The 25274-nt window shown below is 40.6% G+C and overlaps 5 protein-coding genes across 5 annotated transcripts; 2 read left to right on the forward strand and 3 right to left on the reverse strand.

Moving 5' to 3' along the window:
* Window positions 1-1861: 1861 nt before the first annotated feature.
* On the forward strand, window positions 1862-3967 carry LOC126634084 (pectate lyase-like). Its single transcript, XM_050304565.1, has 4 exons — window positions 1862-2057; window positions 2185-2925; window positions 3206-3344; window positions 3507-3967. The coding sequence occupies exons 1-4, from the start codon at window positions 1945-1947 to the stop codon at window positions 3726-3728; spliced, it is 1215 nt and encodes a 404-aa protein (XP_050160522.1). The 5' UTR covers window positions 1862-1944; the 3' UTR covers window positions 3729-3967.
* Window positions 3968-6493: 2526 nt separating this feature from the next.
* LOC126634269 (suppressor protein SRP40-like) lies at window positions 6494-7775 on the reverse strand. The gene has a single exon (XM_050304775.1). It carries the CDS (start codon window positions 7552-7554, stop codon window positions 6706-6708), a length of 849 nt encoding a protein of 282 aa, XP_050160732.1. The 5' UTR covers window positions 7555-7775; the 3' UTR covers window positions 6494-6705.
* Window positions 7776-8957: 1182 nt separating this feature from the next.
* LOC126633714 (mitochondrial inner membrane protease ATP23) lies at window positions 8958-10908 on the forward strand. Its single transcript, XM_050304289.1, has 5 exons — window positions 8958-9120; window positions 9307-9428; window positions 9760-9897; window positions 10011-10094; window positions 10474-10908. The coding sequence occupies exons 1-5, from the start codon at window positions 9012-9014 to the stop codon at window positions 10606-10608; spliced, it is 588 nt and encodes a 195-aa protein (XP_050160246.1). The 5' UTR covers window positions 8958-9011; the 3' UTR covers window positions 10609-10908.
* Window positions 10909-10949: 41 nt separating this feature from the next.
* On the reverse strand, window positions 10950-11713 carry LOC126633715 (uncharacterized). The gene has a single exon (XM_050304290.1). The coding sequence runs from the start codon at window positions 11696-11698 to the stop codon at window positions 11135-11137; it is 564 nt and encodes a 187-aa protein (XP_050160247.1). The 5' UTR covers window positions 11699-11713; the 3' UTR covers window positions 10950-11134.
* A 2234-nt stretch (window positions 11714-13947) lies between these two features.
* Window positions 13948-14672, reverse strand: LOC126634382 (uncharacterized). The gene has a single exon (XM_050304892.1). It carries the CDS (start codon window positions 14619-14621, stop codon window positions 14223-14225), a length of 399 nt encoding a protein of 132 aa, XP_050160849.1. The 5' UTR covers window positions 14622-14672; the 3' UTR covers window positions 13948-14222.
* Between the last annotated feature and the right edge of the window lie 10602 nt (window positions 14673-25274).

Here is a 25274-nt window from a genome sequence, read left to right on the forward strand (position 1 = left end):
ATTTATATGTTAAAATTAGATTACTTTGAAGAGTTCGATTATCGATGTATATGCAGTGGTACATGATTGAACCACACGTCCATGTATAATGTGGGATAAAGCCATTAGGCATGCACATTGTTGTTGCATTATTTTACATGCCTTGCCTATACTTTACAATTATAGTGATGTAGCTTTTGAGCATGCATATGTTCAAGCTTCTGGTTTTGGGTTCAATTCATAGTCACCTTCCAGTATACGTAATTAATTAGAACTTGATTTCAGGAATGCTTCAACTAGGCGAACACGCACTACCTCCATCAAAGAGCAATGAAAAAGGGAAAACACAGTGTTTAAGTAGCCTAAATCCGGAGAGCAGCTTCACAGTTATCTTGCTCTACAGTTCATGCAGCGATCGCTCTATCACTTATGGAGCGGGATATGGTTGTGTTCTCGTATTGACTGTTTTGTAACTTTTATTTGGCTCCAGAGTACTATATAGTCAATATGTGGTTACAAAACAGTTAACACGAGGACACTATGGATTTAAATTCCCTTAACAAGGGGAATCATATATATATGGCTGAAATAATTGACCAAACTTGATAAGCACATATAGTTATACAGTAGTTACTTCTGCTGGTCAAAATATTGTTCCGCAGTCAGGGGAGAAAAGAAGCATATGCTGGTATGCATTGCATGAAATTAAATCGTGATTCATGTCATTTTTTCTAAACAGACATGCACTTGATATGTCGTTGAAAAAGGGGAAAAAATCATACATTTGAGATGATTTCTTTATTTTTTTTACCTTAAAAATGAACTTCGATTAGACTTACGTCTCCCATTTCTTCCTCTTTGCCAGAAGGATGGATATACATAGTCAAAATTTGCCATCATGTGGTAAGTAGGAGGGAAGAAAATGTGTTCCGTTCCTACTCCCTCCAGTCCCGTAATTGAATCTACGTGATGGGAATTTCGTATTATTTCGCCAATGATGAAGGCAACTTTTGCATTGTGCGTACCAACCCACCAAAAACCAAAGTTAACTTTTATTATAGATGACGTTTTACTGCAATGGCAGGAAGCAAGGATGCTTATGCAATTTGGTGTAGTTTCGAGCCCATCAATCCCTTTCCTCCTACCAACTAATAATTTAACCCACTAAACTATTGTTTGTTAAAAAAAAAAGGAGTAATTTTTAAACAAAAAATAAAATAAAAAAACCAAAGTTAATGAAAGAACGTCAAATAAGGTCATGTACGTTGCTCTTCATTTTCTAATCCCTGCATTAATCTGATCACGTCCTAGTCCTATGGTTGAGAGACTTCCTATTGCGCTTGAACATTATAATGTAGTAGTGTCTATAACTCACTATCATTATAACACTTACGTGGACTAAAACATAACGTGAGTACACACAAATTTTTTTTTAAGTTTAGTTGGTTCATAAATTTTCTTAATTAGCTCTAAATATATAGTAAGATTAACGAACAATAGGATAAATTAATCAGTAGTCTTATCATAGTTCATGCCTGATCCCCCATAGTTCACTAATAATTAATGACATCACATAAATAATCATCTATATGTATCATTTTCATGATGATCTACCAATGGTGAAACAGAAGGAAATAAAAGTAAAAAATCATAAAACGGGGGCGGTTATTTTTTGTGCGTCTCCGGAATATATTGACAAACAAAAGTCAACAATTTGACTTGGTCGGTTTGAAACATCCAGGGTTCCCTTATTAACGGTTTACAACGAACAGATAAGCAACCTGAAATTACGATCAGGAGGACCCACATTCTTATATTAATCACGCCATCACTCTCGGCTTTTACTCCGTTATAAACCCACTCAGCTCTCATCCATTGCCCATCACACCACCACCTCGATCCCCTTAAACTTCACTTTTACCTCTTACTCTCTCCCTGCAAATCAAGTGAGAGCTGCAGGAAAAAATGGCTCAGCTCTCACTTTTGCTTACAATGTTTCTCATAACTTCTTTAAGTGCAACTTTTGTTTCCTCTTCACAAGTTCAAGACCCTGAACGAGTAGTAGAGGAGGTCCATAGGTAAAATGATACGCACGTTTCCTTACCTTTTAATTAATTATCTATATGCTTAATTCGTTGATTTGTATTTATGCAAGTACATAAATTAATGTTTTGTATTGTTGTGTGTGTGTGTGTGTGTATATAGGAGCATCAATGCCTCCAGGAGGAACTTGGCCTACTTGTCTTGTGGAACTGGCAACCCAATTGATGATTGCTGGAGGTGTGATCCCAACTGGGAAAGAAACCGCCAGCGCTTTGCTGACTGTGCCATTGGCTTCGGCAAAGACGCCATCGGAGGAAGAAACGGTCGAATCTACGTCGTCACCGACTCCGGCGATGACGACCCAGTAAACCCTAAGCCAGGGACCCTAAGACACGCAGTGATCCAGGACGAGCCGTTGTGGATCATATTCAAAAGGGACATGGTGGTTCAGCTAAAACAAGAGCTAGTTATGAACTCGTTCAAGACCATCGACGGCCGAGGTGCGAGCGTCCACATTGCTGGAGGGCCATGCATCACCATACATTACGCTACCAACATCATCATCCATGGCATTCACATACACGACTGCAAACCGGCGGGTAATGGGAACATAAGAAACTCGCCGGAGCACTCGGGGTGGTGGACGGTGTCGGACGGCGACGGTATATCAATTTTTAATGGGCAGCATATATGGGTGGACCATTGCTCGCTATCGAATTGCCATGATGGACTCATTGATGCCATACATGGATCCACGGCCATCACCATATCGAATAACTACATGACTCATCATGATAAGGTCATGCTTTTGGGACATAGTGATTCGTATACACAAGACAAGAGCATGCAAGTCACTGTTGCCTTTAATCATTTTGGAGAAGGCCTTGTCCAAAGAATGCCAAGGTATGGTTTGGAACTTGATTTTCCCACGTTCGTTTTCATTTTTTACACATTCATGTTTAATTCTTGTCAGTTGTTTTTTTCATTGATTTCGAAAACCACATAAATACGAATGTGTACACGGAGAAAATATGCATGCGAAATCACTTTCCTTTATATTTAATGTGTAACTTTTTCAAACTCAACTTAAATTAAAAAATAAAAAAATAAAAATTTTATTCTCCACTCCTGTGAAATGATATAAAACAAAATGATGAAAACTAAGACATACTGAAAATTGCAGGTGTAGACATGGATATTTTCATGTGGTAAACAATGACTACACACACTGGGAAATGTACGCAATAGGAGGGAGTGCTTCCCCAACTATCCTCAGCCAAGGCAATAGGTTTCTTGCACCGGATAGACGTTTTGATAAAGAGGTACAATTGCATTTCCTAAATTAACAACTACTAACTATGAATAGTGCTATTTTTACTACAGTTACTACTCACCACAATTCATCGTACGTATGTAAATATGAGGAGCGCGCTAGTTAGTTATCGATGCATGGAAAATATTAATATAATATGTGATGAACGCAGGTGACAAAACATGAGGATGCACCAGAAAGTGAGTGGAGGAAATGGAACTGGAGGTCAGAGGGGGATATGCTGTTGAACGGGGCGTTTTTCAGGCAATCAGGAGCAGGAGCCTCTTCAACCTATGCCAGGGCTTCCAGCCTCAGTGCAAGGCCTTCTTCTCTTGTGGGTTCCATCACCACCGCCGCCGGTGCCCTTAACTGCAGGAGGGGATCCCACTGCTAATTATAATTAAATGAAACAAAGGACTCAAAAGATTATACATCGATCAATGAGTCTATTAATGTTGGCGGTTGGTCCTATGTTATTTACAAGCTTTAATTTTCTTAAATTCTAAATATGCAACCTCTGCTTTTAGCTTAAATTAATTAGCACCTTAACCATATGTTGAGATGCGACTGCAGAGTGTTGACTATTTGTACGAAAATTAAAGCAGAAGTGTTGACTAGTACTGTTTTGTGTTATTACTTTCCCTCATGCCCTGTTTCCTATGGGATAAATCTTTAGTTTCATAATCATTCTACGTCATCCATTCAACCAAAGACACACATAGGGACACGTTTGAATTTGTATCTCACACGGCACCTTTCCCACGAACTCGGAAGTAAGAACGTCTCTTATGTGTCTTTGGTTTGACAGATGACCTTAAATGATCTGACCCTGCTTTTTGCATATACTCACAGGCAAAAAATTTAAGCAAAAAACTTGGATTTAAATGAATGATTAATAACTATTTGTACGAAATTGTAACTAAAGTAATAAGGTATAAAACATCATCGGTAACATAGAAATTAAGAACAATCCACAGCGTGTGAAAGGTGTTTGGATGAAGGGCAGCATGCAGAAAGCTACACTATCCTTTTCCCCGTCAATTATGTAAAAAGTAGGGTCGGGGCGGGATCGGGTGAGTCTAATTTGTACAACGAGTCTGCAGTCCATAATTGCTCTCCTCTCTACAAGCATGGATTCACACTCTCCAGTCTCCATGCACCTTCCAGAAGCAATATTAATTTACTTTATTTTTACTATAAGTAGTTGTGATCATCATATATGTTGTTTTGAATTCCTAATAAAATTTGATAGTTGGGGAGGAAGAATAAAATTAATGTAAAACTTTGAGTTCATGGGTAAATATTATTTTGAACTTTAAGTCTTGCAGATGTGATCAAGATTTGTTGTTTTTTATTTTCTAATAGAATCAATAGTTGAGGGAAGGAGAATCAAATTAACCTAATATATCCCTCAAGTGCATATATGAACAAATATTTTTATTTACTTGAGCTTCAAGCGTAGCGTTGCAAGCTGGTGATCATGATTTATAACTATATTTAAATCATCTTGAAGACCAGCAGGTCAAAAACATATACGTTTGTTTTTTATGAGAGATTTTTCAATATAACCGGCACACGAATTGATACACCACATGTTACTATATAAATGGTGAGATATGTGTGTTAAAAAATTAATAACTTAAAAAATAAAATTTTCCACCACTTACATAAAAACACATTGTATACCGTCCGTGTTCCCATCACAATATAAAAAAAATTTAGAGACTTTTCTACCATGCATGCATGCATTAAATTATTAAATCAGCTAGGTTTCAAATCATGGTGCAATAATTAATCCATGTGTTCGGGCAGGAAATCTGGCTGGTGGGCGTTCCTGGCTCGAGCACACAGCTCCCCGAGGAGTTGGCACTTTGGTTGATTGTTGGACTCCTGCTTGTCACAATACTGTAAGAGGATAACAAAGTTAGTTCTGAAAGGTGCATTTGTGGGGCCTTAGGTGTAGGCCTTGAGACTCGCAATTAAAACCAACTGGGTGCTTAGGCGTGCCACTGCCATCTCTGTATGGCAGTGGCAGATGTAGAACATGTGTATTTTAAGTCGATTACTTGCGCCCCAAGTTATTTATGACTTCTTGTTTATCAAATGATTGTTGTAGATGGGTTAAGTCTACATTAAGTTCTTTTCTATGCTTTGAGATCAAGGACTTTTAGTTATCTGGTATGATCGAGGGGTGAAGGTTCAGATCTGATCAAGTCATCAGTTTAATTCATTCCAATTCTTGATAAAACCACTAAGTGAACTAGATCTGAGAACTGACGGGGCTTTGGGTCATCAAAGGACTGGAAATAACTTGAATATAAACTAGGGAATACATTATAACACCAGATATGTTAATTGAAAGACAAAAACAAAGAGAGTCGGGCAAGATTTCACCTTGTCGGGCAAGGTTAAACGTCTTGCGGTCTCTTCTCTTTGCAGTTTACAGAAAGGTTTAATACTAAAGGAGATGACTGGAAACGAGTTTATACAAGAGGGATCGGATCGATACTACAACATTTAATAAAAGGTAGCAGAGAAAGCCATTAGGAATAGCCTAGTGGTGAGGGTGTGGGTAAGGGGTTGGGGTAGATTAGGTCCCAGGTTCAAGGCCTGGTGGGGTGGGGTTGAAAAAAAAAAGAAAAGGAAAATGTAGCAGAGCTTTTACATAAACAAAATATGTCTTCATAAGGAAATCTAAGACTAAAAGGGTGCAGAGTCTGGACAAAGCATGACTTTCTGGGTATTTGCTTGGCTGAGAGACAAGTTGTATGTTTGTTTGATTGATTGAGTGTTCTTGTATTTGGGTCCTCTTCCTCCTTTTATAGACGAATTAGTCTGACTGCCTATAGCTTTGTTCTTGCCCGAAAGCAATTGAAGGGTAGTGACTCATTAGTATTTTACTTGTATTGCCATTGAAAAGTACTTTTGGGCTGAAAGTAGGTTGATTTTCATCAGTTGTCACTTCTCTTGTAAGCACCTAGCCTTTGCATTAATGGGGGAGCGCCAATCGGTCTTGAGATGGACGGTCTGGGCTTGGTGCTGGGTTTCGGGCGAAACTCTTCTTATTGAACTCTTTTGGGCTTTCTCTCCTCTAAGCCTAAAGTTAAATATTAACCGAAACACCGTGCAAACAAGATTAATAGAGAGAGGTCCTAATAATTCAATGCAAATGCCCTTTCATTAATTATCTGAAAGAAACTAATACAAAGTAAAGTAAACGAATGAAACAGGACAAATATGGAATCATTCGATGTTACAAACAGTTATACGACCACGTACGTAGGATCCAACATCGAATCAATTAGGGCATAATAGAACATGCGCATGCAAGTATTCATGGGGTGACAATTAGCTAATTAAAGCTTGCTTGATCAAAAGGCAAAGAAGGAGGCGGCTGCGAGCACGACAGCACCAGCGGTGGAGGCAGTGGAGAAGAAGGCGGGGAGGGCGGCGGTTTTAGAGGGAGCCTCAGCGGGCAAGGGTGTGTCCGCAGTCACAACGTCAGAGGGAGGCTCCGTAGTAGTATCACGGGTAGGGGAAGGAGGGGATGCCGAGGCTGAGTCATCGGGGGAAGGGGCGGAGGCGCTGGAGGAGTCGTCGGAAGATGGACCGGAACTACTGTCCTTGTCTTTGTCCTTGTCTTTTGATGACTTGGGGGAAGAAGCCGGACTGCTACTGCTGTCGTCCTTGTCTTTTGAGGACTTGGGAGAGCTGGAGGAGGAAGACGAAGACTTAGGCGACGGTGATGAGCTGTCTTTACCGCTGTCTTTGCCGCTGTCCTTGCTGGATTTGGGTGAGCTGGCAGAGGATTTAGGTGACGGAGATGAGCTATCTTTGTCGCTGCTCTTGCTTGGAGCCGGAGCAGATGATGATTTGTCCTTGTCTGATGACTTATCATCGTCGGATGACTTGGGGGACGGTGCTGATGGGCTTGGGGCGGATGAGGACTTGCTGTCCGATGATGATTTGTCCTTGTCCGATGATTTGTCCTTGTCCGATGATTTGTCCTTGCCTGATGATGATTTGTCCTTATCTGATGATGGAGAGGAGGATGGGGAAGATGAAGATGAACTGTCAGAGTCTTTTTTATCGTCTTTAGAGTTTTTTTTATCGTCTTTCTTCGGCGATTCCGAAGGACTACTGCTCGAATCCGCTGCCATCGCAACTCCGACAACGGCAAACAAGATCAGAGCAATGAGAACCAATTCTCGACGCGCCATTTTGCTTCTCGCTCTTCTTCCCTTTGTTTTTGTCGAAATTAGGGTTTGCTGCAGCTTGTAACCTGTTGCGTTAATTCGTTTACTTGCCTTGCAAGGTAGGTTTTTCTCTTGTGTTTGAGATAATTGATGAATGGTTATTGCAGTTGTTTGTCTCTAAATATATATTTATAGTGGTAAAATATAGAGAAACACTGCGCAACCAAAGGACGTAGGTGGATCATAATATGGTTGAATGGGAATGAGATTTATAGGACTGAGCGTGGAAGGGAGACAGCGTAGGAAAATTGTGGAGGATAAGACACCAGTGTTAGTTTATTCTGTCATGACCTTATGACCATTAATATTAAGTAATTACTTAATTAACTTGTGGTTAAGAGGTAATGTGGTTTCTTGGCTGAGCGGGCTTAACGGATCATGGTTTGAAATTTACAAGGATCTTGAATTTCGATCAGACAATCAGACTTGTGTGTTTCTACTCATGCTTTTTGTAAAAATAAACTATTATTAACTAGAAATTTAGAAAGAAAGAAGACAAGGACCTTCCCGTTGGAGAAAATTTTCAGTGTGTTCGAAATACGGGATAGTACACCATATATCATTGTATCAGTAGAGAGAAATTTTATTGTTCAAGTGTCTCTCCATTTGTATAATGACATGTGGTATACTATCCCGTATTCCAAGCACACTAAAAAATCTCTTCCCTTTGTGATAAGATTTGGTTTTGGGACGACAACGATTAGTTATGCTGCTAATTTTGAACTAGCCACAAACATATATCATCGCACTTATATGAGTCAAATTTGAGACTTTATTCCATTTAAGTGGTGACAACTACGTACTCTACCATAATTTTTATATTACATTTCACCACTTTTCTAATATAGATGAGACCCCAAATTTTGGTAGGACCTACCATTATTAGAGAGATGTAATGTCACATGAGATGTGCTAAGTGTAACATTACTCATTTATTTTGATAAGTTTATATATACGCATTGTTGGTGAGAGAATCTAACCTACGTACAGTAGGGAATACCACTATATAGTCGGTCTGCACAAATCCTGTATTACTGTATGTTTAATAAAAAAATGATATTCTTATCATATTTTTCATAACCACATTTGTATAATCTCTCTATTAGAAATTGAACACGCATGTTTTGATGGGCTTACATATATTTTAAAAGCAGTCTAAGTGCGGTAAGTATAGCATTACTCGTTATCAACCCAGTAACGTTTTTGTTGCCCTAAATTAAGGAGAGAGACGTTATGTAAAAAAGAAACGCAACATTGAGACAACTTAAAACTCCAGCAATGCGTAGCCCAGTGAACGTGGGTCAGATAAACCCACAAGCCCAGGATCCAACCTTTTATCCAAATCCAAACCGGATGACCCGACCAGCACCTTCTCTTTGCTCCTCTGCCAGATAGAAAAATTTTTAAACGCAACACAATCCATGGAGGCTGAACCCGCACCGGAACCCGGATCCACAAGCTTCCCCTCCGCCGTCAACGGCGGCAAGTCGTTGGAGGAATGTCAAACCATGATCCAGAGGAGCCTCCGGAGTATGCTCCTACTTTCCCTCGCTTTTGATTTTCCTTTAAACAAATTCATGTCATGAATTCTAATGTCTGCTCAGGGTTTAGGGTTTTAGGGCTTTAGGGTTTATCTTTGGTTTCGTATATTTATGTGCAACCAAACATGCTGTCGCTGTCGGTTATTGGATTTGATTTGATCTGTTTCTTCGCCAGCTCCGATGGTGAAATTTCTGTTGAAGCATTTGGAGCAGTCTGGGTGTGGGATTGGGGACAGGTTCATCAAGGCCATTAATTGCAACAAGCAGATTGCCGGCGGTTATATTCGCGGCGAAGGGGTACAATTCTATCGCTATTTCTCTTCATTTCTATTTGTTTAGTTGAAAAGCTCTGATTTTTACAGATTTCAGCAAACTTCATTTTGCTATTGGAATTTAACAAATGCAATAGAATCTGTATATTACTACTACGAATGGACATTGTGTTTCGAAAGTTTCAATCTTCGAGTGAACTGAGTGGCGGAACATAGTTTCTTGTCATTCAATTATCTCTGTCAATTGATTCTTTGTAGAAGAATGTTCTGTTGTTCGGAATAGTAAATGTCTGCAGGATGAGCTTCTTCTGAATCTGATATATTTTATCTGTTCTGTATGTCTGCATTTGTCCTAGATACTGGTGTGTAGTAATCATATGACGATGCAAGACGATGTCAACCAAGTAGTGATACACGAGCTAATTCACGCTTTTGATGATTGTCGTGCTAAAAACTTGGAATGGTCTAATTGTGCTCATCATGCTTGCAGTGAGGTGTGCGTTGATATAGCAACTGAATCTTTTTCTTGTACTGGACGTATTGTATCTTCAAACCTCAAGTTTATTTGTTTTTCACAAGTATTTACATACTGTCATTTCTGAAACAGATTCGTGCTGGCCATCTAAGTGGTGACTGCCACTATAAAAGGGAATTGTTGCGGGGTTTTGTGAAAATTCGAGGTCATGAACAAGTGAGTTATTTGGCTTCAATTTAAATAAAAACTAAATGTATATTCTTCAGGATACTTTCTTTGCGTATAAAGCAAACTAGTCTGTTACCTTAATTTGATTTGGAAAGATGAAGACCAAAGACCTACGGTTGTAGGAAGGGGGAAACAGACCAAATACCAAGTCACTTGATTTCTGTTTTTCTTTGATTGTCTCATTGTCAAGTTAAAAATAGGGTTTTTAATGAATCATGGTAATTGGTTGAAATAAACCAAAGATGGAGAAAACCTTTCTCATATTCTTAGTTGTTTTCCATTTGCTTGCAATATTATCATATGCTCTAGTTTATTGTTTGTAGACTAACTGTACCTTGTCATCGAATTCTCGATTTGACATTTGAAGGATTGTGTGAGACGAAGAGTTATGAAATCAGTCATTTCTAATCCGTATTGCTCAGAAGCAGCTGCAAAGGACGCCATGGAAGCTGTTTGGGATGTATGTTACAATGATACCCAGCCCTTTGACAGAGCTCCTTAAGAAACGGTAATAGGTATTTGCCTGATCGCAACCCAACTGTCAACTCCGTGTTTCAAAATTTTAATCTGGCATTCCAGAAGACTGTCCATTAAAGAGAAACAGGGTTGTTCCCTGATTTTTTTTTCTTTTTTTTGCTGCATAAGATATATTCATTTAAAAAATTATTTTCTTTCTTTACATGGCTGTATGAGGAAATTTTACCGTATCAGATTGTCATACAAATTGTACACTAACAACAGTTGTTTTTTGTGCTTACATTTCAAAATAATGCCAATTTATCATGCTCATTTTTCCTTCAAATTTGTCGAACTACGTGTTGTTTTATTAATACATACCCATAGTATGCAACTTGAATGTTGATTATGGTCAGGCCAACAAAACGACCATGGAATTTATTGGTTCTACTAAGTAAAAAAAAGATGAGTCTGTTCTGCAGACCCCATAATGTTAGAGGCTATTACTTACATATCGGGATCTTGGACCATACGGCGATCACATAGATATCCTCTCTTTCTGAATTTTGATTCTAATTAGATTTAGAGGGAGCCTTGGCCGAGGCTTGGGGTTGTCGAGCCTTGGCGGGCTTCTTGAAGCTGGAGGGTGAAGGAGAGGGACTAGTCCCAGACGTGGGGGATGCAGCCGGACTGGTGGGCTTCTTAGGCTTCTTGAAGCTGGAGGGTGAAGGAGAGGGACTAGTCCCAGACGTGGGGGATGCAGCTGGACTGGTGGACTTCTTGGGCTTCTTGGGCTTCTTGAAGCTGGAGGGTGAACTGGCTGGCGCCGATTTGGGCGATGATGATGTTGCGGACTTAGGTGAAGAAGATGGAGAGGACAATGAAGACGTGGGGGATGGCGCTGGGGCAGAGGACGGTGATTTAGTGGCACCTGACGGAGATGGAGTTTTGTCTTTGGATGGAGCTTTGGCAGTGGCTGGACCTTTGGCGGGGGATGATGCTGGCGCCTTGGATGGAGAACTGGACGGGGCAGATCCCGGTGACGGTGATGCTGCTGGTGCCCTTGCCTTTTTGGCTGAAACCCCAGCAATAATGACAACAAAGGTGAGAGTAAGGACGACCACTTGATTTGCCATCTTGTCTTTGTCTCAGTTTCGAGTTTTTATTCCGGTCTTTGTAATATTGTTCTTTGAAACAGAGGTAGTGTGGAGGATGATGGTGAACGGAATGAGATATATAAAGATCGATTCGGTAGGCGGCTGGTGGTGGTGGTGGATGGGAGGGAGATGAAGTAGGAGGAATTTGTGTCTTGTTGCAGGACAAGGCTTTTTCTTAGAAGAACTATAATTAGAAATCAAAACAAAAACCTTTCGTTTTATGGGACATTTGCGATGGTGTTGCTTCTTTTTACTCGAAATATACAAATTAGACACCATTTGAGACTCAGTCTCTGATGGCACCTCAAATTAGAAATGCATGAAAATTTCGACATCATTCAAATTTAATCCTCGAGGACAATGAACAGTGAGGTGATAACCTTTGGACTTCATGAACCCCCAAAATCCTTTCATTAGGTCACTTGGTCGGATTACGGTGTCATCTCTTTACGCTTAGATTCGTTATTCTTGTTGTAGATTATAGAAGTTCAAATGTCGTGTTATTAAAAAGATATATGTACACACAAAAATCAGTCCGACTTCTCTCCTTAGTCCATTATCTCCTATCCTATCTAAGCTTTTAACCAACATGTCATTAGTTCGACAACCTATTCATAAATGTTGTTCGTCTACTAATTGTTTGTGTTATACTTTCTAAACGTTAGTAAATGGCATGACAGTATCTTAATCGTTGACAGTAAATTAACAACGTAGAAATTAACAAATTGATTGGTTGTTCCATGCGTGCACAGGTGCAATAAAAAATTAGGACTCTTGATTTCGTTAATTTAATTTACAATGCGTATAATATATAAATATATATGAGTAATTACATAAGTGTGTAAGGGGTAGGACTCCTAAACTTATCTAGTAGAATCCGAGACAGACGAGCAGATACATATATATCGCTTTAACACTCGAGTCTCCATGCATGCACGCAGTGTGCTAGTATCGTGCCAAACAATTTCTGATAGGGTAATGTTAGGGAGACCGAAATTTCTAAACCAAATGACGTGGTAGTTATTGACTGAATTATTATTTAAATGTTGATTCACGTACTTGTTTCATATTGATGACACATTAACATTGATACGTACGTTCCAATTAATTTCCAAGAACCTGAGATCCGCTTCAGATTGGACACTTGATCTCGCTCCTTTATGTCTCATACAACTGTTGTCCTCTATCCTTCCACCCGTCCACTCACAAATCCTTCAATTGCCTGCTAGATGTTGCCTTCGAACGAGAAGACTTATCTAGTCATCGTGTTTGCTACCCACCTCGAGAGTGAGCGTCGCTCACTTAAACGAAGACGTGCGAAAACACTTTGGTGGTTTGGGTCTCCGACTCTCTGCTTTGCCTCCTTCTGTAGTTTTGATTATGTTTTGTCTACTTGCTTTGTTGGTAGCAGAATTCTTCCGTTGCTAGTGTTGGTTGTTTCTTTCGTAGCAGAGTGATTTTGGAGCAATTTAATGTACTATTTGTGGATCAGAGATGTTGTGAAATTAGGAATTTGTTTTGTATTTGGGGCTGCTTTGCACATTTATGTTTTTGTTAATTTTGGGGCCTTTGGTATTTGTTGGTCCTGACGGTGAATCCGCTAACTCAAGCGATGGAATGGCGAAGTGCATGATGGTTGTGGCAGTGACGACTTGTGTCAATGTACTGAGTCTAATTGGATTATCATGTGCTTTGCTTGGGCTTTTTTGTTCTTTTGTCTTAATTACAGCTCATTTTTATGTTTATCTCCTATAACATCTTTATTTATCAATGAAGTTTATGTTTGAAAAAAAAAAATTCCAAGAATATAACAATCAGAAAATTGGGTTAGGCATAGTTTCGCGTGCATGCAGATGAGTTCCAAAACATTAAATTTCCAAGAATATAACAATCAAAAAATTGGGTTAGGCATAGTTTTACATGCATGCAGATGAATTCCAAAACTTTATTTATTTATTTAGCTACCCAATCATGGTGGATGAAGGACCCTGCTACCCTGAGGGTTGAAGAGGGCACTTGGTTAGGGTTCATGCAGACAACCAATCATTTTAATGTCTTACTTGGTCACAAACCCACACTGCTAAGCTCGGCCAAAACATTTTTTTCTCAAATAAAATTGTTATATGCTTCTTTATTATTTCAAACAAATAAGTTACCATGCAATTGGTTTCCATTTTCCAACTGAAAATTCAAGTTACAAATTAGTTCTTGTATTCTAAATATAAAGATTAACTTGAAATTAGTAATACTGATCAAATAGCTAGTACAAAGGATACAGATACAACAAAAAGAAGAAGAATCCACGTCAAGAGAGTAGTGGCAAAAAACATGCAAAAATACAGCAGATTGATCTTTCTCCCCCCTTTCGCAACATGTTCTAGTATTAAGACTGTTTAATTGATTTGCTCAATATCTTCTTATTCATAAGTCCACGTATAGAGAGACTCTATAACGAAAGATAACATACAAGATCAATTAAATTAATTTGATAATTGGAGGCTCCTCAGTTTTTTATGAGCCTTGAGAGATCATCAGTGGGATAATCCTCCTCCTCCGATGCAGAGTCCGAGGGTCCCGCAGCTGCAGCCTCGCCTTCTGGGGCAGCCGCGGTCCCAGACTTAGATCCAGGCTCGGTGGTCTCGCCCTCAGGAGCAGCTGCGTCGCCGCTGCTGGGAGAAGGAGGGGATGATATTTCGTTAGCAGGGCCTGGGGCTGAGGCTGGGGTGTCGGCGCCACCATCACTGGGAGAAGGAGTAGATGAGCTGGAAGATGATGGTGAGGTTGCAGCGTCAAGGGAGGAAGCCGGGGAGGGGGAGGGTGGTGATGTGGCTGACTCATCTTGTGCTAAAACACCAGCGATGGCTACAAAGGTTAGGGCAAGAACAATGACTTGACGTGCCATCTTTGCTTCTTGTTTTGTGTAACCTTTTTTTTGTTCTTTGATTTGCAACACTTCTCTAGAGATAGATATATAGGAAAACCACTGCGTAACCAACGTACCAAATTAAGGAGGTGGAAGTGGGTGGTGATTAAGAGACTAATATGAGATTAGTAGGAGTGAGAGTAGGGATAATCTGTGGAGTAAATTAATCGGAGAGAGAGAGAGAGAGAGAGAGGATATATATAGTTTAATTTGGTTTTAGAGGGAAGGGGAGAGAGGAGATTTTATGGGTTTTCTTGGCTGGCCGGGTTTAGTGGATCATGCATGGTTCTAAATTATTGCTAGATTAATAGAAATAGCTATTAATGGAAGGAAAAACAAGGATCCTCTTTCTCTTTTCTTTTTTTCTAACTTTGGCATTTGGATTAGGGTTTGGTTGTTTGAGAAGTACTAAGGAGACTATTGAAAGTGACACTCTTCATGGATTTTCTGATACTTCATGTTTTTTACACAATATTTTATAATGTCAACACAGAAATTGACATTAAATTATGAGGTGACAAAAATTCCATAAAAAGCCTCATTTTGAGCGAGTCTCTTCGGCATTCTCTTCGTTGTTTAGATACATTATGTGCCAACCAAGAACCGACAACATGTTAATTAAATGTTTCAATCTATGTTTATTCTGCGAGAAAATGGTAAATAATATAGAACTATGATGTAAGTTAAATTTCACTATTCTAATTTCCAACTACGAAGAAATCCATGATCATGGTGTTTATTCCTTTCAATTGATGAAGATCCGAAGTTGCATGCATGGTTTTGTGAATATATAGAACGTTGTTGTGTTAAAGAACAAATTAGCCATGTTATTTAGATTCACAAAAATTATGATATTGTTGATAACTTGATATACTTTGTTATAATGTGAGTTCTAAATATAAATGTGTATACTTAAGTTGAGATTTTACAATAAAATTAATTGACAATATAAGAAGTAACTCAATAACTTATAAAAAATGCAAAAGGATTTTTCTTTTCTCGATGGGATTTATAATCTCAACACTCATTAATGTTATCAATTTATATTTTTAAATGACAATATATTGTTTTTTTTCCTCAAGAAATGAAGACCGGATGATGACTTTTCACGGCAGTTCATTCTTAGGGGATTCGGAAAAACTCACAAAAGCATTTTAGTCTCACTCTGACCATCATTGTACGATTCACCAACGCTAGGAATTGAACTCAAAACATCTGTGTGAAATGCATGCCTGAAATTCGTCTCTAACTACTGAACCATCTACGTTGATTAAATAACAATATACTGTTAATTTCTATAAAGTTATTATGTTAAGTAGGTAGACCGATATCGATTCAAGATCATAGATCACGTGGTGGGCATACATGGATCGATGGTATTGGTACACATGGATATGCCCTTTTCCTTTCTGAAGTACTTAAATGTAGGTGTTGAGCAGAGGAAGCTGCAGGAAGAACAAAATAAACATATATATATATATATATATATATATATATATATATATAAGCATAATAATTAATATGCATGTCGGGAACATCAATCTGTAACATTACTTTTCAGATTTTCATGTAGAGTTAGATCTGAAGACACTTTTTTAAAGGAAAACTAATGAAAATGATTTGAAAAATTTGAGTTTTAATGATAAGGACAAAATAAAGGGTAAAGTGAATAGTACCAGGATTGACTTTTTAGTGTAAAAATGTGATTTTTCGTTAAAGTGAACAGTACCAGGTGCTTTTCGTTAAAGTTCCCATTTTTCAATGGTAATGTATTTCAACGATAATAAGCTATATATAATTTAATACTGTATAGGGGAAGAAATCTAAAAGGTTAGAAAAATCTAAAATCATTTAGGTAGAATTATATAAATATATATATATATATATATATTTTTGATATATTTGCAGCTAAATTTATAGTTCTCTCTAGATCATGAGCTAGCTGGGAACAAACTTGAGAGCTAGCTAGCAGGAGAGGAGGAAATTAGGGTTCTAACAATCATTAGCTACAAGGATAACAAAATGAAGATAGTCGTTGTAGTTCTTAAGATGATCATGATCTGCTTCTTATTTCTTTGGCAGCTTCAAACGTTCGCAGCAACAGCCAGACTTCATTTATCTGCAGGTACTAATTAGATATTTTTTTCTTTCTTTCACCAAACATGCATGAATTAATGTCTGCATGGTAATTAAGTTTGTACGCACGTAGGTGGGATGAGATCACACGATCAGCAACACCAAGTACAGCATGCAGTGGGACGAAGACAGTAAATTATGGGCATCCGTTTCCGACTCGTTCTCCATCTCCGTCTTCTTTGTGGTTGCACGATGAGGACTATTCGATCCCCGGTAGGCAGCGACCTGTGCACAATAATTACCTCGAACCCTAGCTGGCCGTAATTAACCTAGCTAATTACTGCGTACTCCTCATCGTTTGTAGTTAATAAGAGCAGCACTGGATCAGGCAAGATAGCTACAATTAATTCCAAGTAATTGTTTTTACTTTCATGGCTTACTTCACTTCCGTAATACTACTCTCTATGGCGATTCACGAGAGAGCCGCGCATGGTTCCGTTTGACCGAGATGTGAATGCCCGCAATCTGCTCGGTACAGTGATAGATTTCATGGCCGATGTCTAACCGGCACGAATACGCCGACATGAAACGAGTTCCCGGCGGAGCATTTTTTTGTTTCGTCCTCGGACGTTATGTTCGAACTACTATCGAGATTCTTCCGACCATATTTCCTAGTATCATCCTAATGTTCATTGCTATACCATCATTTGCTTTGTTAAACTGAATGTAAATTTACCATCTATGCACATACATGTGCTTAATGGAGAATTGAGACTATCTCTAGATCTCAAACTCCGGAGCCGATGGACTCAACAATATGGACCATTTAATAGAGAGAAAGAGATGAGAGCGTGATTTTGTGTATGAGGTGAGCTAATGGATGAGGCTAATGACAGCTCCATGATTTAAATTGAATGTTTTGCTGGGTCTGTCAGCTCTGGAATTTGAGATTCAAAGATGATCTTAATCCCTTAATGGATAGCCTAATGATCAAAATAGACTACCCATTAAACAACATTAAGGGATACGTACCGTGCCATTGTAACAGTATCAACTTAACGACTTGTCTAAATCAATACATGTCCATATCATTGTTGACGGTGGTGCATCCAAACACCTCTTTTAACATTTTACACATCCCTTTCAGTTTTCAATTGTTGGATCAAATAAATTGAAAGGGATCAAATGATAAAAATTAATGAGAATGTATGAAAGGTAAAAAAAGATATATGAATAGTATTGTCCCATTTTTAAATGTGAATTATTGTATCATTAGTTCTAATTAATAGACTAAGGTAGACATGGGCAGTCTCTTTAATTAGGCGAACCCGGATCCTCTCCAGATCCTAACATCCTAAGCTTAGGGATCACATCATCCGGATCGTTGAAATTTGATCAAACTGCTACAAACAGGAGGTTTCTCTAAAGTTATAATAATTGTAGCCGTTAGATCAAATTTCAACGGTCCGGATTAAATGATCCCTAGGCTTAGGATATTAGGATCCTAAGAGGATCCGGGTTCTAATTAGGCTAATCTAATTTGACCGATAACAAGTTGATATGAAATAAAATAGTGACACTCTACGCATGCTGTAACAGTACAGATTCGGTTTGTCCTACTTTTTGCAGCCATATTACCCACTTTCTACCAAGAAATGGTACGTGGGACGAAGATATTATGAGGAAAAATAAAGAAGAAGAATATATCCTTGATTCTTTTCATCCGCAACAAACGATTATGAAATGGTAAACTTTTGCGGGTAGATGGCTTTTATCGCAATGATAAAAAATAATTGTGTTTATGTAAGCATTCTGATGCGGATTTGATCTCTACTGATTTTTTTCATTTAACAATTAACTATCTAACACATTGACAGTATCATTCTACTAAAAAATAGTGAAATTTTTAGTATAATTCGGTATATTTTCCTCTTAAGTAATAAAGTTGTACAATTGCTTAGCTAGTTGCTTTACCCTACTTACTACAACATTGTGGTATAGCTTTCCCTCCTATTTGAAACAGAAAATAACGTTATGTGCAATTAATGGGAATGATCAGTATGGAGCCAAAAATAATCACAAGGCGACACGTGGATTCTTGGGTAAAAGAGGACAAAAATACCCTTGAGGCATACTGGGATTCCTACACGCGAGCAGCGGACAATCATCCTTAAACCAAGTCAAAAGTGCCCAAAGGAAGGTAACAAATTCATAGTTATCTCATCCATCCTCATCTTAGGTAATTACTTTATAACCTACAAATTATTTCATATAAATAGAGATTAATTGGCTAATTAATGGATTAATTTCTAATTAATCCATTAATTACCAATTTAATCACCCATTATATCAAATAAGTCACCCAAATTAATCCCAAAAGCAGTCAAAACCGGCCACCATCCTTGCTCCTAACCTTTCTTATTTACTCCATCCTATTACCCAAATAAAGTTAGTGATTCAATTTGATAACCCCCCATTTATTTCTTTCATATTTAATTAGCCAATAAATTGGCTAATTAAACCACAAATTCAACAAGAAATGCACAAGTTGAACGGCCACTTTCTCTAAAAAGTGGACCAACCTAGTCCTATAAATAGACACTCATTTTCACCAAACACTAGGTCCAACACTCTAGTAAAATTCCACAAACTCTCTAAACACTTTTTCTCTCTAAATTCTAACTTTGGCATCGGAGGTTATTCGGCCAAAGCCCCCCTATTCATCGTGGGCGCGTGAGGCTCTTGGCCTTGACCTAAGGTGTTAATTGTTTTGTAGGTGCAATTTTGTCCAAGAAGAAGAAGGCGGAAATTTGCATCCACAAATTGGTGCTTTCATTGAGAGTTGAAATCCATACTCGTAGAAGACTCTCGCACAAAAAGGTTTTTTCTTTATTTTCTAGTCCATTTGAATATTTTTCATACGTTCTTATTATTAGAATTTTTTACTTGCAAATGTTCTTTGATAAAACGTATAAGCAAAATATAATGGCTAGAAATTTAGAAAATTCCACAAGTGAAAATTCTAATATTCAAGAAATGGGATTGCGGAGATCCGTGAAGCTAAATGTGACAATAAGTGGAGCGGCACCACCACAACGAGTTTCCACCATGGGAACCACCACGGTGGCTATCTCGGTAGCCACCCGTGGCGAGGTCCATGGTGCTTTCACCACGGCCCCAGCCGTGCCATCCAAGGCTCACGGCACCAGGGCCACAACCCAAGCCGTGCCATCCAAGCTTGCACGCGTCCGAGCCCAAGCCTCTCATTCGCATGCATCACGCACTGAGTAGCCTGCTCCCGACGAGCAGCCCACTTTCGCGGCCCAGCCTGCTATCATGGCCCAACCTTCTCTTACAGCCCAGCCTGTTCCTACCAAGCAACCTACTCTTGTGGCCCAGCCTACTCCCGACGAGCAGCCCACTCTCGTGGCCCAGCTGCTCCCGACGAGCAACCCACTCCCGTGGTCCAGCCTGCTCCCGTCGAGCAGCCCACTCTCATGGCCCAGCCTGCTCTCGTAGCCCAGCTTGCTCTTGTGGCTTTCCAAGCAGCCCAAGTCGGCCCAAGACTATCTCAACCATCTGGACCTACCATTGAGCCGGGGGCATTCTCACCATATTTTTTCACGGATTTGACATTTCCCAACTCAAATCTCGCGCACGGAGTCTACCACCCTTCCACTGCCCAAGGAGGCGCATTCTTTCCAAGCTCTTCCAATCCAAATGGTGAACAACACTTGTCTTGACAAGTCATAGAGTTGACGAGCGCCCTTGCACAACAGACAACCTTGGTGAATCAACTTTTGCAACGCATCGGGATCCAACGTGCCCCGAACGAGGTATCCCGAAGTAGGACAAGGGCAAACGAACCTTTCAAGCAGCCACTCAACCAGCCACGAGCCGAGCGTTCGGGCAGTGTACATTCCCGATTGGGCCCTTGAGATAACGTATACTCCCATTTTAGCGCGCGGAGGAGCGTGTACTCTCGACGAGGCCCACAGATGAGCATACATTCACGGTTGGGGTCACACTCCGATAGTCAACATGAGCAACCTTCCGGGCAAAGTGTTCATTCGTGGCTAAGCCCATAAGGAGCATCATCCACCTCACATTGGAGTAGGCAGCACGACGGACGGAGAGAAGCAGTCACTCAATCCAGCTCAAGTTCAACCAGCAGCCTACGAAGAACTCGTTCGCCTGCTAGGAACGCACCACATGCACTGCATCCGCGACATAGACGAGCCAAACACATGGAAGAGCAGCCTAGACCAGCAAGTCATGGCTGGGGGCAGCCGAGAGCTCCGCTACCCCAACAAAGGCAAATTCAGGAAGAAGTAGAGAAACTATTGACCAAACGATTGCATGATTTCCAACGTAAAGAGGTCACCGACGAGGCACTACGACGGAACATGACCAACATAAACAGGTCATCCTTCACGGACTAGATCGAGCAGGCAGAGCCTCCACGCGAGTTCAGCATACCACATTTCACATCTTTCAAAGGGGATGAAGACCCGGAAAGACACTTAAAGCGCTACCGAAGCGCAATGATCCTTTATCGAAACAACGATGATCTCATATGCAAGATATTCACCACCACTCTACAAGGCGAGGCGCAAGATTCGTTTTACACCCTGCCGCCACAATCCATCAGGAATTTCCACGAACTTTCTTTGGTTTTCACCAAAGAATATTCATCTTATCGCTCGATCAAAAAGAAGTCTGACCATTTGTTCGATGTCAAGAAGAACCCAAAGGAGTCGCTTCGCGACTATGTGAGGAGGTTCAAAGTAGAGAAGGAAAAAATAGTCGGATACAACAACTTGATAGCTAGAGCAGCCTTCCAAAAAGGACTTCCAGCAGACCACCCGTTATTCGGAAAATTGATCATAAAAGAAGATCTAACTCTGGCAGACTCTTTTGCTTTGGCAGAGAAGCATGCACTTTGGGATGAGGCTCGCCAATGCACATTCAAGGACTTGAATAAGTACCCGACATCACCTCCCTAGAAGCAGCGGATGACTTATTCGCATGTTTGACAGTATCTAAAGTAGCAATAAGCTCTACCATCATGCAAGAAGAGCTGGGGGCCCGACTACATGTATTCTACAGTTCAAAAGCTCTCATCGATGCTATTAAAAATTCAAAAGCTAACTTTGGCGATAATTGTTGTAACCTAAAAGCTTAAGTTTACCTTCAAACGCAAGCAGTCATCATCATGACGCACTATTCCGTCGAATCCAAATCAACGACGATAAAGGCGTGCACCCTGGCAGATGCAAAGTTTTCTGACGAACTCAACAACTCAGCCCAACGATGCCCCGAAGGCAGCCGAGCACACTTTAGCCACATCTGCTCCCTCAATGGAGATTTCTGACATTTGCATGTCGACGGCGCATCCAACTACGAAGGCTCGTGAGCAGTCGTGGTTCTTGCCACCCCAGACGTTTCAATGCTCAAGCAGGTGATCACTCTAAACTTCAAAGCATCTAACAACGAAGCAGAGTACGAAGCCCCACTAGCAGGCCTTCGAATGACAAAAGACTTGGTGGTGAAAAAGCTTTCCATTCATTCCGAGTCCTAGCTAATCACCAACCAGACTACCAGGGGCAAAGGCATGATGATCGTGGCAACCGACTACTTCACCAAATAAGTAGAAGCAGAGCCCATGACGATCATGGTTCAGACGGACATAGAGCACTTCATATGAAGGAGTATCATTTGTCGATTTGGCATCCCTTAATCCATCGTCACCGACAACGGCCCGCAATTCATGGGCAAAAATTTGGCAAAGTTCTTCTAAAAATATGGCATCAAGCAGCAAATGTCTACGCCAAGATATCCTCAAGGCAATAGGCGAGCCAAAGCATCCACTAAGATAATCCTCGACTGCCACAAGAAATCCCCCACCAATAAGAAAAGAAAATGGCCAGACGAACTCCAATGATGTCTATGGGCATATCACACAACCAAAAGACGAGCAACCGAAAGGAGATGGCCACAAGCTTAGATCTGGCAGAAGAGAGGCGCGAACAAACTATCACTCGCATTGCAGCCTACTAGCATCAACTTCTCCCCAGCTACAACAAAACCCGAAGACTCAAGAAGCTCGACGGGCACCACCTCACAAGCCGAGCACTATCCAATTGTTATGCAGTTCCTACCTTACAGCTAAGTTCTCGTTCGTTTCACTCATTTTTTTAATGAGGAATTCAGAAGTAATCACAACTTGGCTTGGCTACATGCTTACAACAACTGATCATTCTTGCACTTCAAAAGAAGACTGCACCCTACTCAGGGACTCATCACAAAAATTACGCCCCCCCGAGGGACCAACCATGCTCTCCAGTGCGAAAGGGTAAACCAATTCCCCGACACCTATATGGGTTAGCTCTTCAAGACGGGAGGATAAACTTTACACTCCGAATATCCAGACGTGGATGAGCCTGGCTGCCCTAGTATAACTAGATGCACGATGGCTTGCGCCGGGATTCCTAGAAGTAGCCACAACGGTCTTTTTCAAGGCTTAGCTAACTGAAGGATTTTGGGTCTCTTGGCCTAATCCGTGGGGAACCGGACCCCAGAGACGGAGGGGGCACATTATGCAGTACGCCCTACAGACGATTGCCCTGAAACCCTAAAGCTGCTACCGAGTGCACTAAGGTAGCCTACGGATTCTGGAAGACTGCCTACGGCTTGCCCTTCGAGCAGTAAAACCGTGCTAGACTTATACAACCGCACATTCTTGTGAAAGGTTAAACAAGCTAGCACGCATATATGAAGTTTTATCCACTGCCGACATGCTACGTAGTCGATAAGCTTCACCTCTGCCAAGTGCGGAACAACCTACATCAAGTCCTAAAGTGTTGTGATACTTGCTACGCAACCTACGAAATTGAAGAAAGCCAAGGTTAACAGCCTAGTGGTTACGCGGACTTGTCTGCTTCTGTAAGTAAGGCATACGGCTGCCAACCCTATGGCTAACAACTTTGTAAAGTTCTACACCAACACCTACGGCTGCATAGGCTACGCGGGCTTGTCTGCTTATAAAAAAATAGCATGCCTGCCACTGGTCTATCAAGTCTAAAGGTTATGGCACAAACAAAAGAAGCGAAGATGAAGAAAAGCGAAGGAAAACATGTTTATAAACAACTAGCAAAGGTCGAAGGAGTTCAAGCAAAACAAGAGCTACAAGGAAAAACAAATAAAATCATAAAGGCTACCTAGAAGACTATAGCAGCTTGGACATCCCACGACTACTCGGTCGCCACACCTTCAGCAGCCGCGACGCTCTTAGCAGCAGTATCATCCGGCGCTTCACCCCCAGTTGCCCCTACTTCACCAATGGAGCCTCAAAAGTAAAATCAAGCAAGTCTTCCGGAGAAATAGAGAAGGTCTCGAAACCCCAAACCTAGTTTTTTCACCTTTCAGCTGCTCATCTTCCTCGAACAGACCAACATGGATACCATGCAGGTCATCCACTTCCTTCTTCAAACTTTCATTGATCTTCAGTACACCTTGAAGTTTCAACACTTGGGGTTCAAGCCTATCGACGATTCTCTTAAAGTGGATCACTTGGTTATAAGCAGCAATCAACTATTCATCCTTTGCAGTAGAACGAAGCTCAGAAACAACATGCTTAAGATCTTGAATCTAAGGTATGTGACATTCGATCTCATTCTTTACACTTTCATGCTTAACTTAGATCGCGTCAAGCCTTGTCTTCAAGTCAACAATCTCTTGGCGAGCGATCTCAAGCTGCAAAGAAGTAGGGGCATAAATATTAGACCCCTTCAAAGTAACGAGCTCAGAATCTGCCATAGTATTTGCCATCTCCTTAGCATCCATGCTATATCTGCATCATAGCAAGCAGAGCAGTCCTTCTATATTGGGTCGTATATTTCGCAAACGAGCTTGGGCAAACAACCTTTCTGACGCCATCAACAAACTTGGCATAAGCGTCCATATTTTCAAGCAGATCTGGTTTCAAAAGCACATAGATCTCAGCAGCCTCCCCAGAAGCAGGCTTAGTTGATTTCTCACAGCTGCTTACGCGAACAGTCTCATCATTCCCAGCAGGTGAATCAGTTTCAGCAGCATAAGGAATAGGCCTTGGCGCCACTTTAGTAGCAGAGTCCACCTTTTCGCTCTTCATAATAGCAAACCTCTCCAAATGTGAACCGGACTTAGCTCCCAACAGACGTTTTGGTACAAAATTCGGCACTAGAGGTATGACAAGACCTTTATGCCGAACAATCCTATTAGCAATCGTACTAGCCATTCTTGACATGGCAGGCGCCACATGCTCAGATCTAGCAGCCTCATTTTTTGTCCCATTGGAAAAAGTCAAGTCAATCACAAGCCTGGAGGTAGTCGGCGAACCCGCGCAAGCAGCGAAATAAGTCTTTGGTTTTTTCTCAGCCAGAATCTCTTGAGCAGGCAGGGAATATCCCTTTTCCCACCTTCACTTGCAGCAGGATCCACAACAGTGATTGGACGAGCCATTGCATCCACCTTGATCCTATTCACTTCCTCTTTTGGGAGCAGCCCACGTTTCTC

Source organism: Malus sylvestris, chromosome 9, assembly GCF_916048215.2.
Source record: "Malus sylvestris chromosome 9, drMalSylv7.2, whole genome shotgun sequence".
Lineage (NCBI taxonomy): Eukaryota > Viridiplantae > Streptophyta > Magnoliopsida > Rosales > Rosaceae > Malus > Malus sylvestris.